This window comes from Cydia strobilella, chromosome 17, assembly GCF_947568885.1.
Source record: "Cydia strobilella chromosome 17, ilCydStro3.1, whole genome shotgun sequence".
NCBI classification, from domain to species: Eukaryota; Metazoa; Arthropoda; class Insecta; order Lepidoptera; family Tortricidae; genus Cydia; species Cydia strobilella.
The window spans coordinates 12,371,186-12,391,159 of record NC_086057.1 but is presented as its reverse complement, the minus strand read 5'-3'; the positions used below and the strand labels follow the sequence as shown (position 1 = coordinate 12,391,159).

Genomic DNA, 19,974 nt, shown 5'->3' with positions numbered 1-19,974 from the left:
GTCGAGGAACTCTGAAGGATAGTGAATGTAATAAAAACGGAGAATCAATAATATTGTTAATAATTTTATAAAGGGTTAAGATATCGGTACGTTCTCGGCGATAACTAAGGGATGTTATATTGTGTGCTCTCATTGCGGTGACGTAATCTGATTTTTTTTTTCTAATCCTGTATTCTATTGTCTTAGCAAACTTTTTACACAATACACAAAACACGTCACGATCCTTTCTTAACGTCGTTTCAACCGAGTGTTCCATGACACTCACGCATTTTTTTATTTCGCTATTTGTTATAATTTTATAAAAATTCATGCTGCTACATGCTATCAAAATATTTGTTCTATCATGGGTGTCTTCCATCCTCTTCCGTCCTCAGGCAGTGGTAACACTGGGTACCTTGTTTGTTATGCGCTCCTAGTACTTTGGATCGACTGCTACGTCTGAGAGACGGAATAAACTAGCAAAGAAGCAAAGAAGTGTTTGGTAGTTTCGTTCGAATTTCGAATGTCACTGTCACACTGGCAGTTTGACTAATAAAATTAGCGGTATAGTTTGTCAAAGGACTGTCTCATTTCATACATAGACAGAGAGAATCATACTATATTTGTCTTACACTAGTATTAGTACCTAAAAGAAACATAGTCAAGATGGAAAGACGTAGTGCTAAAAGAAATAAATAAAAATTGGGTGCAGTGTCCGAGGACGACGTCGAGGATAGAGCGAAGTGGAAGCAAAAAATTCGAAAGCTGACCCCATCACCATGTGGGATATATAGCATGGAAGAGAGAGAGAGAGAGAGAGAGTTTAAATAGGAATAATTCTTAAAAAACCAATTCCCGTGCCAGCAAAATCCAGTATCCATGGACAAAAAAATTCCCTTGCCCGGATCCAATTTTCAGACTGAAATATCTTTCAAAATTTCATGAATATGTTTAAGTACCCTGAAAGTAATATTGGCTTTATTTTATTTTTCTACGAATTATCACATTACATATTATTATATTAAATCAATATTATAAATTCCATGGAAATTAGATAAAACTGCTCGTTTGGTGAAATTGACCCATAACAAACTAAGTAATGTGTTTGAATCGATTTATAGTGAAAGTAAGGTTGAAAAAAATATTAAAACAAAAAACAAACAAACCGGCCTGGCCTAGTTTAATTTGATGACCCTGCCTGTGAAGCCGATGGTCCTGGGTTCTAATCCCGGTAAGGGCATTTATCTGTGTGATGAACACAGATATTTGTTCCTGATCCTGAGTCTTGGGTGTTTTCTATGTATTCATGTATTTGTATATTATATGTATATATCGTTGTCTGAGTACCCATAACACAAGCCTTCTTGAGCTTACTGTGGGACTTTTATCCCTATCCCTCTTCTATCTAGTCAATCTATGTAAGAATGTCCTATAATATTTATAATATTTATTTATTATTTATGACAAAGTATTACTCAACCATGGATGAATATAAAAGGTTATTTGTTATGATATCTAAACGGGACGATTTGCTTCGAGTTTGGAAGGCGTCACCAAATAATATGAATAAAAGATTAGATTATACTATACTAAATATAGAAACAAGGTAAACAAACTAATAAATATTGCCAAAAATAAGTATCGCAGACAGGAAATAAAAGATAGTCAAAATGATTATAATAAAATGTGGAGTACAATTAACGGCTGGTTAGGTAGATTAAAACTGAATGTAGACGAGGTGGTGATACGTTATTTGGGATTTTTTTGTAATATTTACAATATATGCATTAGATTTTCTGAAACATTTATTTAAAGCACGAATTCAACGTAACATATTTAGACTCTTATGTTAAAAAATTAGACTTGTCTCTTAGGATTAAAAAAGTCTGTGCAAATGACATTGAAAAAAAATATAAATAATTTAAGTTCGAATAAGGCACTAGGAATAGATCAAATTAGAATACAAGATGTTAAATATATTAAATTTACAATGACACTTATGTACATTATTTTTTGCTATAATAAAGGAGAGTAGCTCGACATGTTTATAGCAAAATTATTTTGTTAAGTAATAAAATGAACCTGCTAGATTGTTTAAGGTCAACGTATTACGGGTGTTAATGCCAAGATAAGGGTTAACAAGATTATAACAATAAACTATGTTATGATTACAGGAACGAGGGTAGAGCTTTTGAGCGCCCGACCAGAAGATACCTCCAACGCTGCTTTCTCAAACTGGCGTCTCATGTCCATAGCTACGTGGGGAGAAAATCCTAAAGGCGTGTGGAACGCAGTAATATTAGATGATGTAAGTATCAAACTTCCAAATTTTATTGTAGGTACACAAAAATATTTGCAGGGTTGTTAAGATTAACCTAATTAAATACAATTGACAAAATGTACCTGGCATAGAAATATACTAGTCAGGTTACTCCGGTTCCTACACTACACTACACTTAGCCTGTCTCGTAGGTAACGCAGACTCGAATGAGTTTTAACTTTACTTATAAATAAACTTTTTAGTTTTTACTAAAAGGCTGAAATAACTGAACGTGGAACATAAACTTACCTCTACCTACGTAAGAATATTTTTTCAGACTGATGAAGCTAATGTAGGAGAAGTTGGAGAAACGACATTAATCATACACGGGACGAGCGAGACACCGGCTCACATGAAACATTTACTTAAAGAAGACGAAATTCCAAATGGTGATACTGACAATGAGAAAAATATGAAACATTTACTTAAAGAAATAGATGGATTTTCAAATGCTGATACTAACAATGAAAACATTTTTAACAATTTGTTAAGTGTACCAGAGAATCATGTTCATCATGTTAAAGTGGATCCAACGTTGCTGACAGCGGTGGAGAAGCAACTTCTACGGATGCATCACAGGAAAGTGTACAGGGCTCCTGGCTTGTGAAGTTTCATATTGTTCTTGTTGAAACAGACTGTTTTTAAAATGCCGCCGCTTTCCAAGTATAAAAACGCAACTGCTACTTCACTAGCTCAGTGACCAAAGGATCTTCGACTCTGACACAAGAGAATGCCACTGTGCCCTATACTGCACCACTTCACGGCAGTTGGGTACTACGAAAGAGAATGGAAATGAGCGTTGAATTTAGTAAAGGGTGGGAGGAGAGCAGCTACAATTTGTGGCTAGGATACCATACCTATATATTACCTATAAATTATAATTGGAAATGGACATATCAATATAATTGAAAACACATTTACATGACATTACAGTGTATAAAAAAAATGGAATTAAACAATAAACTACAAAACTAACTAAAATATTTTATTCAAAAAGACCTCCGCGAGCTGTACCGGGTGCAAAGGTGCCCATCACACTTGCCGCGTTACCACGTTGAATAGCGATGGCCAACCTTTGCACCAGGTACGAACCCGCGCGAGCATCAGAGGTCCTCTCCCTAATCCTATGTCCCACCTCCCTAATAAACGATATGGCGTCAGACCCCCAACACCCCGTTGTCTCGAAGGCGAGGGGTACAAAATAATAATTTGCCTCGAGGATGGAATATTTCGTTCTCTTTCTTGAAGCTGCTGACTCTGCCGCAGCGCCAGGTGTCTGCACCGTCCGGCTGAGATGTGACGCGGCGAAAGTGCTGACGCACGTGGCGTCCCACAGTAGGCACTTCCCCTTCTGCCATGGCACCAACGTTAAACCGTCCGGCCTTTTGCCATCGGTGCGACAGAGACCCGGTGGTTCCAGAACACACGGTATGTTCGCGGATATTAGGGCTCTCCGGACGATGTCATTAAGCGCGTGGTGTCTGGGAAATCTTCCTGAGCAGCGACAGCAACTCAATGCGTGATGGCCATTAGCTTCCACCGTGGAGCCGCAGATGCATTTGTGAGATATGCAAACATCGCAGCCCAGGCGAAGAGCTACAGCCACACGCATTGAGTCACTGTCGAGGAGTGTTCCCAGGTGAGGGGAAGGTAATGCCTGTAACCACGCTCCCGCTTCTACCTTTGACACCGACCGGAGTCTTGCCAAATCCACACCCGTAGCAGCACTCAAGAGACGGGCAAGTGTGTTTCTGGCACCCGCGTCATCCCACGCTCTCTGCACTTGTGGAGCCTCAGGCACGGACACAGTTGGGTAACGATCTGACCATATTGCCAGCGCATCGCTAACAAAGGGAATCGTAACCCTGTCTCCATGAGAATGTAACATTTTAGAGACAAGGTCAACGATCCCATGCGCTGACGCTAGAAAGGCTGGCAGGCCTACGTCCCTCGCGCGCCGTAAACCCAGACCACCATGACGTACAGGCAGAGAAGCTTGGGTCCACTGGTCATCAGAAAGCGACACATTTAAGATGGTTTCTGTTGTATCCTTTAAGGTGTCGTCAAAAGGAGACACCTCATCAGGACACAACCACGTCGGGGTGGTTCTTAAAAGGTACGTTATTTTTGGAACCGCAAAACACATTCTAAGTAAAACTAGGGCGACGTGGGTACCTATATTATTGAGGCGCTCCCGGGCGCGCAGAAGGAGCCGTTTCCTGGCCTCTATTGCATCCGGGATGGCGTCTGGGAATATTGGGCAGCCCAGAAGGTAAAAAGTGGTGCGTGAAAGTTCTTTGAGACCGAGAAGCAGAGTCTGAAAAGAATACAAGGAAGAAGAAAAAGTGGGGCTGCAGCAGAAAAAATCACACTTGATCGCGTTCACCTCCAGACCCATCTCCTTAAGACGTGGAAGAAGAAAATCCAAGTCTTGCTTTACAACATCAGGTTTTCCTCCCAATGTCCCGTCGTCCAAATACCATGTGTTAAGAGGCGACTTTAAAAACGGTATTATCTTATGGATAGCGAGGCTGAAGGTGAGCGGTCCGAGTGGATCTCCCTGCTGCGCACCCACCTGGGAAAGGATCAAGGAGTCGTTGTAGAATAGGTTAGACGGGGAATGATAAACTTGGTTCAGAAAAGGGTATAGAGACGGTGAATGTTGTTCTATTTCGCTCAAAAGAACGTCTCTCTCCACGGAATTGAAGGCATTTTTAACATCTAACTTGATGATAACGCAGTCTGTGTTTGCTGGGTCAGCTACAAATGTGCGAGTGGCATGGATAGCGGCTTCACACCCTCTTTGTGTGCCAAAGCCTAATTGATGTGGCTGGAGATACCCAGCCATTCGTTCCCTTACCGCACGACACCCCAGTTTTGCTACTAAACGCCGAAAGGTGCTTCCCACAGCAATTGGCCGTACGCCTTCCTCTTTTTTAGTTAACGCGCACAGAGAGGCTCCATACAAATACGGGCAAACTTCGGGGTTTAGTTGTCCACTGAGTAAAAAATTACAGAGTTTAACGAGACACTCAAGCAACCGTTGCCCGTTGTCGCAATATAATTGTATATTATTGTATGCCACAATTGTGGCTGTACTGTAGGTACAGCTACACTTTTTAACTATTTAGTACGCATAACATTTATATATCTATCTATTCTATCAAAAAATCAATGTAAGAATTAAAGATTATTCGATTCGTATGAAGTTTGTCTCAATCGAATCAAAAATACCACCAATATTTATATATCTGACCTGTAAATGGTACCTACTTAGTCATTGAATGTGATAACTGATAAGATAAACCCAAACGTTTAATTAATACCCAAAACAGATTAGGTAGTTATAACTCATCTAGTCGCTTAATTATTTAAATAAAAAAACAATGTATTGTTCCTATTATATCGCGAATAGGGTAAATGGGAACAAGAATTAAATTATGTAACATATAATTATAAATTTAAAAAACTTTTATTCACATAGGTATATATAAAGGTGCAAAAGTGTAAATGTATGTACCACGTACCACGTCGTAAGTGTATATTTTAAAATAAATTGGCATTTTCAGTCTTATTTATTTCCTTCCTTCTCTAATCTACTTGACCCGGTACCCCAAATCTCTTAAATCTTTCACCATAAAGTCGTCTTTGTACTTTTCAATTTTCGAAAGCCACTCTTCACACGTGACTAGGTATTTGCAATGTCCTTCGTATTCCGCTGGCAGATACTGAGGGTGAATATGTTTGTGGAGAGACTCTAAATTTGAATGGAAGTGTATTCTCTCCCAACCCGCTTGTGGTATGAACTGTTTGAACATCGGAAGTATGGAGTTGAACAACCAGTTGTAGTTGATAATGTGCAGGCCTTGGAGCAAGAGCGGGAACGCTACCTGTAAAGTTATGAGGCCCTGGTAAGTTCGGTGTTGCAAGTTAACCCTTTAGTGTCGGCCGCATTCCCCTGAATTCCCCGCCAATGACGTTGGGTTTATATTCCCGTTGAGCCTGAGTAAGTCAAATATTCACAAAACCAATGTAACGGGAGCTTAAGATTCTCAGTAATCATTTGATACGAAAGCGTTAAATTGGGCGTTTGGAGTCGCGCACGCTTTGTAGGCGGTTGAAATGACTCATTGGTTCATTCAATAATATCCTACTCTTTCTTGTATACTGCAATAGAAAGAGATATTCATCGCTGATACATATATATTATATTATCATTGTATAGCGATGCGTGAGTGAGTAATGTGTAGTGGATGGCTCAAAGCAAAACAAAGATGCTTCTGTTGTGTTATGATTGCCTGGTAGTTTGGGTTTAACCGTTAGTCTCGGTGGGAATACCGGTTACTTTTTGTTTGCACACTAAAACGGTACTCAGTTGTTTTGCTTGCAGTTGTACAATGAAATCAAATTACATGGGAATAGCGAGTTGGCACTTAATTACCAATGATTTATAAATTATAATATTATTTCCTCATATTATTTATTACATTTTTCATTCAAAGCCCGGGGTATGAAAATTTACGGGGAGTAAAATCAAACGTTACGTTTACGTTACGTATGTTTCGTGCACAACTTTTGCGCATCCCCTTGCAAACACATCAAATAACAACTTGCGGAGTTTTGATCTTAAATTTGATAATGTATTTTATTAACTCCAGACTTAGATTTATTTACTTAGCACTTTTATCCCGACAAATAAAATTTTCTTTTCCGAATCGTTGTTCTGATATATTTTGCCAGTTTGCCACTTTGGCCGTCACATTTGATGCTGAATGCTCAGTAAAATTTGAAAAACTACCTGTAACCAACTGATCAATGCCAGATTGTTCTGAATCGAGTTAGGATTCTAGGTTATTAAAAAAACAATCAGAAAATAAATGCTAAGCTAGCCTAGCTCATACTTACTCCCAATAAGCTGGCGAATTGACCCGCAGTCTTCAAATTCAAATATCTCATATGTCTAAAACCGAGTCCCTTAAGGTCTATAACAATGGTGACCCCCAGAATTTGCAGTCTTGGCTGCATAGCGCATATTTCATCCAACAGCAACGCACAGCGAATTAGGTCCTCTGCCGGGGTATTGTCCATGTCCCACTTGCCTTGAGAATATAAGGAGAAACAGGCAATCAATAATACAAAGGGGCTTATTATGTTAACTTCCGTATAACCAGTTTTAAAGAAGACGGTCTTGGATAATTTTGTCGATTTTGCATTATCTTATGGAGAAATGTCATTATGGATGAGTCTTTTTATTGATTGCGTGGAAAAGGGCAAGTAGATTGCTCACAAAATTTAGATGTGAGAAATGTGAGATTTGATACTCTCGTATAGAGGGCGTTGACGGTTTCGTTTATTATTTAACAATTTTAACGCATACTGAAAGAACATGGGTCAAAATCATATAAAAATAATTAATGCAAATAAAAAAAATCATTTATCTGTATTTAAATACATTTTATCTTATTTTTATAAATCTTCATTTTTAGTTTTACAGTGTGTTGATAGATGGCAGGGAATTTACTGTGGTTACAAAATTTACTATGACAGTACCGCTCTATCCTATTATATCCTCTTTGGTCACCGTTCACTTCACTTATTAGTTATTACTAATTCGCCCGTGCCATAGAATAAAACTGTTAACGATACGTACAGTCGTAAATCAGATATATCGGAGCGCCCAAGGTGCTCAGAAATATCTGGACACGCATTTATAATAGAGGCCTAACAAATATTTTTGGCGTGTTTAGATATTTTTGGCTCCTCGGCCGCTGTGAAATAACTGATAGCGACTGTATGGTTAGTGGCTTGTGGAATTATAAGCTGAAAAGTAATGTTTGTCAGTTACCCAGCCTCATGATGGTAATCCTGCCATTGTCAGGGTTGTCAGGGAAGGTGCAGGAAAACACGTCTTTGACGCGTTGCAGGTCGAACGCGTCGCAGTCATACAACTCGGGGTTTTTTGAGCGGAAGTCTTCGTAGCGTACCATCTGAAATGATTAAACGTGTTCTTTTAATTTAATTTTAAATAGTTATAAATCAATTTAGATTGGAATGACTGACATTTGATTAATCATGAAGACTACAAAAATGTTTAAAAATATTCGTTACTGATCGTCACGTTTTCCCATTTGCGACGAACCGAAAAAACCCCCACAAAAATATGGGACATTTTTAACCAGCTCCAATTGCTCCAAATCGTCGCGCACCGTTTTTTTTTTTTATACCACGACGGTGGCAAACAAGCATACGGTTCGCCTGATGGTAAGCAGTCACCGTAGCCTATGGACGCCTGCACCACCAGAGATATTACATGCGCGTTGCCGACCCTTTAAAAACCTGTACACTCCTTTTTTGAAGAACCCCATACTGTAGCCCCTCGGGAAAACCTCGGCAGGGAGCTCATTCCACAGCCGAAGCGTACGCGGGTGGAAATTCCTCTTAAACCTAACAGTACGCGACCATTTAGGTGCTAGCGTGTGCGGTTTAGGGAAAAATTCCTCTCGCGGGCGCTCGGGCTGTGGAATGAGCTCCATGCCGAGGTATTCTCGAGGGGCTGCAATATGGGGTTCTTCAAAAAAGGAGAGTATAAGATTTCATGGATCGGCAACGGTGACTGCTTACTAGCAGGTGGGCCGTATACTTGTTTGCCATCGACGTGGTGTAAAAACGATGGAGATTTCGGTTGTTATTCTTTTCTGGTTACCTAAAAAGGCCCGAGAAAAAGGTTTTGTACATACAATTTAAAAACACAAGGTATTGCAGGTAAGTACCACATAAAACATGGCGTTGACCTATAAATTGTCTCACACACGAACAAATTGTACCGATTTCTAGTACAATTAGTCACGATAGTCACGATCGCGTTCGCGACGACTCAATGTGAGACGTGGGTGGAAAGAGGAATTACTGTTTTATATCTTGTGCAACGAAAGAAAACTCATCCCACATAATTTTACATTGTCGTAGATCGTAGACTGTTTCCTATATATTTTATACAGGTTGTCCTTAGCCATTGGACAAAGCCGAAATATACATATGCATTAGGGTATTTAGAACCAGTATACAAAGTATCATAAATCATAACAACAGGTGTAGCGGTTACGAAGAAATTAACAAATTACGATTTTTTAGTTTGGAGCAGCTGAGGTAATAAATAGTATGATCCTTTCTTCGATTTTTTTGATTATCTTTTGTATTTATGACACTAATAAGATTCTGACTTTTGACAAATGTCATATTTGCTGCACATTTTCGATCAAATTGTCAAAAACACTGCTAATTATTAATTAAACAGGCTGTTTCTTTTTGTTGTCGATTATGGGAAATAACTTTTGTATGAAAACATTTTTTTTTCTTTTGTTCTAATAAAAAAAAAATAACTAGAGCATTCCTGAGAAGTAACCCTATGTGGGATTTCAGGGTTTATCCAATGGCTTAGGTCACCCTGCATACCTACAAAAAAAAAGTAAAATGACGTATAGTCCGACAAGAAATTGTAGAAAATTATTGAGGGCGCAACTTCCTACGTAACTGTCACATTTTTGACGTAAAATGCTTTTTTAAACATTGCAACAATTTAGTATGGAATTTTTTTAATTCCACTTTATTTAATTTCTACTATTTTATGTCGCATTATATCGTAACGAATCGGAACAGGCATATGTTACAAGTTTAAATGTAGGTAACCATTATAATGTTTATTAAAAAAAACAAAAAAAAAAACAATATAAATTTGGCCCCAGCAACCGCCAACCATGCTTCCATTGCGGATGTTAATTTGAGATATTTTTTGTAGTTTTTAGAATGTTTATTACTAACGGTTGTAATTAATATATGTAGGTAAGGTACTTATGTCTTTTGTGTTTTTCATAAAAATAAGATAAAAAGCATAAGAGAAAAATATAATATTCTTTACAATAATTTTAATTCTAAAACTCCACCTACATTCCGAACATTCCTTTCCTTACCAATTTATGTGCCAAGGCAGGAATAAATCTTCGGCACCTCAGAAATCTCAATAAATACGCGTCGTCCGTTCGCCGCGGCCGACATTCCCCCCTTTCTGCAACAAAACTTATAGAGCAAACACCTCTTACTAGACATGGAGCCCTGGTGTATCGCACTAGTCGGTACACTATTTCTACTAGTCCCTATTTCCCCACTAGTGTTGCCATTATACAGGGTGTCAATTGAAAATTTTATGTGAGCCATGTTTGCGCTACGAGAAAATTTTGTTTATAAGCAAAACTAAACAAAAAAGATTTACAAAAGGCACGTAAGATAAAATTTAAAATATTTTCGCAATTTGGAATATTTCAATACAAAATGTGGTTCGTTCGAAACTGCTAATGGTACTAATTTATATATACTTCCTCCTGCTTTTAACAAAAAAATCTTGGTTCATCGTTATTGACTAAACCACTAATTTCCAAGATAAGGAATTTTCCAGGTGGTTAATGTAATTTTGACATAGGAAAAATAATATAGAGGCGATTTCTAATCAACTTCTTTATGAATGCTCTAAAATTTCAACTATACTTCGTTTTTTTAAGCATTTGAAAGAACTCCACAGAAAAAAGCGTGCAGTTTTTATCAGGCTTTTTCATCTCTTCTTCCTAGCCTTTGCCATTTTACTTGGGGTCGGCTCTCCTTATACGGCGTCGCCAGGATCGTCTGTCCTGGGTTCGTCTCTGGTGGTATTCTTTTTTCTTTAGGGTTCTTTTTTACAAGATCTATCCATGTTGTCTTGGGCCTTCCGCTACCCCTCACTCTATTCACCTCACTCATCTCTAGCGCCTTCTCGTCATGTGGTCTGGCGGGCGCCTCATGACTTGGCCATACCATCGAAGTCGATTTTCGGTGAGTTTTTCTTCGATTGGCCTTAATCTGAAACTGCCTCTAACGTGGATATTTTTTAATATGATCCAACAGCGTTACTCCGCCAGCTCATATCAGCATCCTCATCTCCACAACATGCAAGTTTAGCGACTTGTTCTTTTTTGAGTGGCCAACACTCAATTTAATTCAAATTTTTACCACAAAAAGTGCTCAATTTGGAACCACAAGCTTACTTCTGCGAAGTTCTTTGTAATGCAAAAAAAATAGCAACTGACATGTAGGGATCTATGTATGTACATGACATGGCGCTATATACATATAGATAGATAAATACTTCGACCGAGAATTTTTGAAGCAAGAATCTCCCAATACCATTCAGTTCCCTAGTTCCCTACCTTTAAGCAACCGCCTCAGCTCCTCAATAGCTGTGTCCCTGGTATCGGGATTCTCGTCGCAATTCCTTCTTGAGAATTCCTCGAACTCTGCATCTTCGTACCTACTCACGTCGGCCTGGAAGGCTATGTCTATGAAGGGCATTTTAGAACTGAAAGACAAGGAATTAAATTTTAAAAAAAACAAGCGGATGAACGGATTTCGATTAGTGAAAAATGTTTTGATGTCTAAATCTGCTTTTAAATAAAACCAGCAACCAGCAACGGTGCCACAGATAGACACACGCACATAGCGGCTAAACTTATAACACCCCTCTTTTTGTGTCGGGGATTTAAAAAAAAATACTTTTATAATTGAATATTATACTAGGATAGCGTATCAAAATAGTACATTTCGATGCTAGTGCGGAAAGTATGTCATTACTTCACGAGTACCGAGATATCTTACCACGAGCCGTAGGCGAGTGGCAAGACTCGGGACGAGTGGAGAATGACATATAATAATAAATAATTTCTTTATTCACCCAATAATTCAATATTTTTTTTATATCCGCACGTGCATCGAACGACGTTTTTTAATACAGTTGCGAAAAAATAAGAAAAGCAACAAGTATTAAGGAATGGAATTCGAAACTTTTTATATTATTAATTCTGTGACATCATTGACATTGACATTATGAAGAGGTGATTTTTCTAGCTTTTATTCGACTAGAATAGATTTTGTTATTATTATTGAACCCACTTCAATGAAAGTTTTTTTTTTCAAATGCATGTTCAGAAACAATTGTAAATATTAAAACATTGTACTATTATTACCTAAATATCGTTATTTACGATTATTTGTGTATTGTGTATCGTATATTTATAAAAACAATATCGAATGTTGCCTTTGGAAACTTAAAACATTCTTGCAGTAAGAAAATACGCCTCTTCTTTGACAGGCGTTCCGTTCCATTCAGACAACTTATGAAGAACGGTTTTTCAACAATAAAAAATAAACGTGTTATAATACTTATAATGATGAAGAGGTAAGTAATAAAATATGAAATATGCATATTTTTCGTATTCTTACATGAACAGTAGGTTTTTATGTTGATTACGACGTTTAAAGGAAACTAATATTAACACTCATCAATAAGTAGTCATGAATTAGAACAAGTATAAATTTAAAAAAATTGGAAAAGTAAAAAGCACTAGTTCGCGAAAACCAACTTTCCGCACGCTAAACAGCCACGAAAAGTAGCACTTTTTGAGCAACTGTATTAAAAAAGTTTTTTAAAGGCCTAGCCGATTTTTATTTATTTATTGAAATACACAAAACAAGGAAAATTTTACAAATGACAAAACGATAAAATGGCATTATATATGAATTTCATTTATTTATTTATTATTTTATTTTTATATGAATTTCATGTTATCAATTTTTGTTTTGTACAATAAAGTGATTTACTACTACTACTACTATTATCTGCCATTTAACTATTGGGTCAAACAAAAACATAACAAAATATAAGTAAGTACAAAACATGAATTTAAAGCACAAACAGCAAGAAAGCAACTTACCAGCGAGAAAGAATTACTCAGAAATGCATATGTATTATGAAAAACAACTTATTTTAAATAAGCTAAGAATATTCTCGATTAATTCACTTACTCGTAGTAATCAACGAAACCGAACTCCATTAAAATTATTAAGAGGATATTAGCTTTTATTAGCTATTAGCCCCTTTCGAGATGAATTTTTGGTACAAGCTTTTATCGCTGAATGTACTTTTCTTTCCACAGGCAACTAATACTCATCGAGACAATTCTAAAACCCCCAAACACAATTAGGTTTCGTTGTTTTATTACAGAGTTCCTATGGCCACCTCCTGTCTCCATCATCAGATCAGCTCAATGGTATCATAATATTGCATTGTCACCCGACTTACATGTGTATGCAAATTTTGAGCTTTATTGGAAGTCGGGAAGTGGGTCAAATTTAACTTGCAAGATTTGACCCGTACAAACATAGTAACATAGGTACCTACATACTTACATAGATTGCAACTTAAATAAAAGCTTGTAATAAAACAGTCAAAATTTTTTTTTGTGACACACACTTTAATTGCTGACTGTACTCCTTCTCATTAGCATGTCTATCGAGTACTTCTTGAGACCTTTCTAATGAGCCTAAACTTGATGTGTTTGTGTTTTTCCATCGAGGAGTTCCTTTGGCTACCTACCGGCTGCATCATCAGAACACCTCCATGTTAGCATATCATTGCATTGTCACCGGGATTACCAAACCTAGTACTCCAAATTTCAACTGAATCAGATACCGAGAAGTGGTACAAATTTTAGTTACAAGATTTGAAGAACTATACATATATACAAAGGTGAAGCTAAATAAAAGTGTGTAACAATAATAAAAAATCGTCAAGGGCCTGACACTCTTTGATAGAGAAAGATAGTCTTATTGCGATTCCTATAAGAGGAAAGAGAAATTAGTGCCACGCTTTGTCCTTATCACCCACCGGGTTTTTTTTCATGGTCGGGTTATGGCAGCGTAGGTAGGAGGCGATGGCGAAATACCGAAATTTATAAGAGTGAAAGAGAAAACGGATTATGCTGCCATACATTAACCTGTCAATACATGAATATGTCTTTCTCTTACCCCTGGTCGCTCGGTTTCATGTCTATAACTACTATACTATGTCTATGAAAATCGTCATCGAAAAAAATAACAAAAAATTCGGCCAGGATCACACAGACGGTTATTGCACATTGCACTCATATGCACAGAAAAACACTGTCACACACGTTAAACTTAAAACACAACAATTTAAAACCTCTGTTACCCTCGACATCCATTAAACATCTGATATTTGTGTTGTGTTAAGCGATACCAAAATAAAGTTATATATAAATATACCGTAATATAAATAAGACTCGGGTCGGTTTTGTTATCGACAAAAACATATTATTGCGCATGACTAGTTATCAATTTAATCGTTCTCAAACGAGTTTTGTGATATCGTCATTAAATATAATTATCGAACATGTATTTAATTTAGTTTTAATTTGGAACAATACGTTTCCTATAAACGCCGCTTTCTACTAATTAGTAGAGAGAGTAGAGTTAAAAGCTCTAGTTTTTTTTCTAGGATTATTTATATTCTACACAGGCTGTAGCTGATTTTACATGATTAGTACTGTATAATATATGTATTATGTATATATTATACAGTCCAGTAGTATATATGTGTCGAATGTTAAATAATGTGTTCGTAGAAATTGTAAGATAAGTTTTGTATTGTTAAGTATCAAGTAATTTCATTGAAAAATCTAAGGAATCTCTTGAAGTTAACAGAATGCAATTAAAAAAATATATAGACTTGTAAAGGCAATGACTCAATAAAGTAAGGACATAAAACAAAGGTGGCGTGACCAACATTCACGTGTTAATTGATGACATACAACTCCTTTTTATTTCTGCTTGCAAACAACACACCTACATATATGTATAATAAATATTTAATTATATCTATATCCTACCACAACGCAAGCCTTATTGTTAGCAACACTAGCAATCTTTTTAAATAAAACACAAGAAATGTGGGTAAGAATTGATTTTTAATAAAAATAACAGGCGGGTATTCTAGAGAGTCAAGATGATCAAGGCGTAACGGCTGGTTCTTTGTAAAAAAAAGATAAGTATTGGATAAATTGAAGAAGCTTAATATATTGGTTTACAAATCGAATGGTGTATTGTATTTCCAGAGGCTGATGAAGTGATGTCCTTTAATAATAAGGTGGATGAGCTTTCTGTTAGATGACGAAGCCTGCGCTGTGGATCTGACGAGGCTGATGAAGTGAGGACTTATAATATTATTGACCAGCCTTTATACCTAGAGTTAAACCAAGACAAGTCTGCAACGATTTTGATAGCACACACAGTGAAAGTGTTATTTTAAACGTCAAACTTCTATGAAATTATGACGTAGAAAATAACACTTGCACTGCGAATGCTATCAAAATCGTTGCAGTTTTCTTGGTCCAACTCTATTTAAATTAACTCTGTGTGATTAAATCTTCTTAAAATTTAATGAACGCATCCAGTGTGGCAAATACTTTAAGGCGCCGGTAGCGTAGGTTCAGGTTCTTCTTTCTCTCACTGAGCGTAAGCGTGAGCGAGATGGCTGAGCGTGCCCGGGATCGCGGATAGAGTTAGACCAAGCTAAGTTAACAGCGATTTTGATAGCCCAGACTGTGCAAGTGTAATTTATACGTCAAACTTCTATGAAATTATGACGTTTAAATAACACTTGTACAGTAGGCTATTAAAATCGCTGCCATTTAAGCTTGGTCTAACCTATCATGTTTTTACATTTTAAGTTTAAGTTAGTTGTAACCAAAAAAAAAACAGTTATCGATGAGTGATCAACATAATATTGCTAATTTTAGAAATATTGTTAATTCTAAAAAAGTTGTTACAATTGTGCGTTTTAGACTCGTGATTTTTTATCTATCGGTCAAAAGTAAAAAAAAACAGGATTCGAATCAATGAAGTTACTAATAGATAGCTAAGATAGCTGAAGATAGCTAATTAAATTATTGGCAACCGTATTGTGATGTAAAAACCGCTACGATTTTTCAATAACTCTGCTCTCTGAACCTACGGCGCCTTAATTTAAACAATAAGCCTAGTTAGTACATGACATATTATAAATACTTAGAGGTAAATAAATTTACATAATCCTTTTTAATTATAAGGGATTATCGCTTTTGTACCGAGACTATAAAATAAACGTCTTTCATTGAATATTATTTACGACGTATTGTTCAGTACATATAATTGAAATAAACTTACATAACTTGGCCTCTTTACTTACGTTACTAGTGTTACTACATGTATTTTTTCACCTCAGCAGCTCGAACAAGCCTACTATCGTAACTCCCTGGAGTGAGGAAAGTGCGACAGCTTTTTAATTTAGTAAAGGCCATCATGAACTACCACTTCATACTTCTATTGTAAATTCTTTTTTTTTCTTTTTTTTCCTCTGTATTATTCTGTGTAATTCGAAATACACTGTGGAAATACATTTTAACCTTTAATATGTTCTCACGACTGAGGTAAAAAATTGTATGTGCAACACGAGAGCAAAGTTATTTTACATCTCGTGATAAACACTCGCAAGAAAAACCAACTTTCCTTTCTTGTTGCACAAATAACTAATGTGCATAATATAGGGTTGATTGATAAAACTCGCGAACACGAATCAATAGTTCACTCTAAGAACAAATTAAATTACTTTCTATGAAAATATTTTAATTTGTGTTGTTTCGCTCACAGCAATAGTTATTTGTTTTCCAACGGAGCACAGTAGTTGTTTAACCGCTCGTGCTGATATTGAAACCCGAGCAAGCGAGAATGGCTCATAAAGTGAAATCTTGAGCCTAGCGAGGGTTTCAATGCTCGTGGGTTAAACAAATTTTGCCACCGAGTGAAACACAACATTTTTCATCGCACCGACGAAAATAGTACAGTTTATTATATTTCAAATCCCAGTTATATTCCAATCCAAATGAACGTTATTTTAAATATTTATCATTCAAAATCATTTAAAAGTCAATTCTACCAGGCAACATAAGGAAACAACTCAAAATTTGCATCAAATTACTTTGCCACTCTCGTGCATTTATAAAATGCAACTTTCTCATCAGTTTTTTAACAATCAAGAGAGCCTTTATAGTGTGGTGAAATAGTACATTTCGATGCTAGTGCGGAAAGTATGTCATTACTTCACGAGTACCGAGATATCCTGGCACGAGCCGTAGGCGAGTGGCAAGACTCGGGACGAGTGAAGAATGACATTTCCGCACGTGTATCGAACGACGATTTTTAATACAGTTGCGAAAAAATAAGAAAAACAACAAGTAAGGAATTCGAAACTTTTATATTATTAATTCTGTGACATCATTGACATTGACATTATAAAGAGGTGTTTTTTTGCTTTTATTCGACTAGAATGGATTTTGTTATTATTATTGAACCAACTTCAATGAGTTTTTTTTCAAATGCATGTTTTATAAGACAGAAACAATTGTAAATATAAAACATTGTACTATTATTACCTAAATATCGTTATTTACAATTATTTGTGTATCTTATATTTATGAAAACAATATCGAATGTTGCCTTTGGAAACTTAAAACATTCTTGCAGTAAGAAAAAACGCCTCTTCTTTGACAGGTGTTCCGTTCCATTCAGACAACTTATTAAGAACGGTTTTTCAACATTAAAAAATAAACGTGTTATAATACTTATAATGATGAAGAGGTAAGTAATAAAATATGAAATATGCATATTTTTCGTATTCTTACATTAACAGTAGGTTTTTATGTTGATTACGACGTTTAAAGGAAACTAATATTAACACTCATCAGTAAGTAGTCATGAATTGGGACAAGTATAAATTAAAAAAAAATTGGAAAAGTAAAAAGCACTAGTTTGCGAAAAACAACTTTCCGCACGCTAAACAGCCACGAAAAGTAGCACTTTTTGAGCAACTGTATTAAAAAAAATTTTATCACATAATTTGATTTGGGTTTTTTTTAGTCACGCTACTTTCATATGTATTTTATGTTAAAATAGAGGTCATATGCAAAAAAAGATATGAATTAACAATAAGATACCTATGCAAATTTGATTTAGCCTGCGTTTTGTAGGAATTGTAGGGCATTATGGAATATTAAGTCAAAGTACATACATTTCAATTTTTTTTTTCAAATTTTAAAACCAGCCTATTCTTTTACTTAGACAGTCGAGTATTTACTTACCTTTATATCAAACTGCATGTTTATACCAAAAATCCACATGTAAAAAAAAAACTTCATTCTGCTCCGAAAACAACCAAATCTATTTAAAATACGTATTAATTCATCGCCTTGCTTGGAGACAACTATTTACCACAATGTATTTAATTTAAACTAAAACTTTGTAATTAAATAATTAGACTAGGCTCGCATAACTCGCGACAGTGTTCCAGTGCGATCGACAATCACACACAACAGTGACTGCATGGCCTAGTGGATAAGGGTTATCAGTATGCCTTCCGCGTGATGACCCTTGGTGATGCTTTCAAGTAGATTACCTCATATAGACTTCGCATAATGTATCTCTTGGTTAACACGGTGACTGTATTCCAATGTCATCATTACATTGACATCAGTGGCTATTATATGGCATACAGGATAAGGGTTATCAGTATGCCTTCCGCATGACCCTTGGCGATGCTTTCAAGCTATATAGACCTCTTAGGATACCGCATCATGAAATGTTTAGGTACCTATGCAAAATCCGTTGTCAAGTGGTCACCACACTAGAAACTGTAAAAGCTAGTCTTTCATTTGTTTACCCCACGGATGTAGAATAGCTTCATGGTTTACCCCGTGTTCATGCAGCAAATTCTAAATTTAAACCTATTTTTCAATGGCTGTTAGGGGGCGACCATTAATTACGGTGTTACCATTAATTAGGGCTTCAAGGAGGGCAGGGGGCCAAGCCAAATCTCACTAAATTTAACGTAGGGGTGAGGGGGGGGGGAATAATAAACCGAATTGTGTTTTGTTTCATACCTAAATCAAACGCATTTATTTATACTCAAAATACACAATTTGGAAGATCTCAGATGATATTAGGGGGGGAGGGAGTGGGTCGAGTCAAATCTCACTACATTTCACCAGAGAGGAGGGGGTCAAAATCTCCTCAAAAACACCTAGCGTAATTAATGGACGCCCCCTTATATACAGCTGTTATCCGTATTAGGGCTGCCCATATTAAATCGATTTAACGAAACCCGCAAACCGTGAGCTGCTCCATCATGTTGCATCCTGCACCATTCTATAGGTATTTCAATAGCTTATGCTTATCGCTTATCACTTGAACTCAGTTATAGTCATAATAATATGGTTAATAATTGATTTTCAAGTCAGAATAGTGGACGCAACTGAAGTAAAGGCTTGCTCTGAGAGTGGCGAGAGGTAGGTTCTACTATAGTGTCAATGTGTCGTATCGCAAGGATCACTAGTCGTCTTCATGCTCCATCTAGTAGATGTCATCTGTGTTTTAAGTGAATCACGCATACTGTACGACCATGTACGACTCACTTATACTTGATCCTTTGTTTTCTATCTACTACAGTTTTGTTGATACAGAATATAGATGGTGTTATGCTAAAATTAATAAATGATACATGAGAATAATGTATCGTACAAGTGCGAGTCGGACTCGCCCACCGAGGGTTCCGTACTTTTTAGTATTTGTTGTTATAGCGGCTATAGGAATACATAATCTGTAAAAATTTGAACTTAATATAATATGATTATGTGATTTAATATGTGTTCGAAACGCGAAAGTTTTAAATGTTATATCTCCTTATCGTTTCTGTTTCATATCTAGTG

General features: G+C 36.5%; 2 protein-coding genes and 1 long non-coding RNA gene across 3 annotated transcripts in view; 2 read left to right on the top strand and 1 right to left on the bottom strand.

Moving 5' to 3' along the window:
• Positions 1 to 2,945, top strand: part of LOC134748742 (neuroendocrine convertase 1-like) — a 66,399-nt gene extending 63,454 nt beyond the window's left edge. The window contains exons 14-15 of the mRNA XM_063683518.1: positions 2,154 to 2,287; positions 2,577 to 2,945. Coding sequence (XP_063539588.1) covers positions 2,154 to 2,287; positions 2,577 to 2,906 — 464 coding nt within the window. The 3' untranslated portion in view covers positions 2,907 to 2,945. The remainder of the gene's footprint in view (positions 1 to 2,153; positions 2,288 to 2,576) is intronic.
• A 2,873-nt stretch (positions 2,946 to 5,818) lies between these two features.
• LOC134748732 (clavesin-1-like) lies at positions 5,819 to 18,504 on the bottom strand. The gene is made up of 6 exons (XM_063683507.1): positions 18,352 to 18,504; positions 11,533 to 11,681; positions 10,267 to 10,361; positions 8,145 to 8,286; positions 7,205 to 7,398; positions 5,819 to 6,189 (listed from the first exon to the last, which is right to left on the bottom strand). Exons 2-6 carry the CDS (start codon positions 11,672 to 11,674, stop codon positions 5,896 to 5,898), a joined length of 867 nt encoding a protein of 288 aa, XP_063539577.1. The 5' UTR covers positions 11,675 to 11,681; positions 18,352 to 18,504; the 3' UTR covers positions 5,819 to 5,895.
• LOC134748746 (uncharacterized) overlaps positions 13,275 to 19,974 on the top strand; it is a 129,684-nt gene continuing 122,984 nt past the window's right edge. Inside the window, exon 1 of the long non-coding RNA XR_010128430.1 lies at positions 13,275 to 13,464. This is a non-coding gene — a long non-coding RNA (uncharacterized LOC134748746). The remainder of the gene's footprint in view (positions 13,465 to 19,974) is intronic.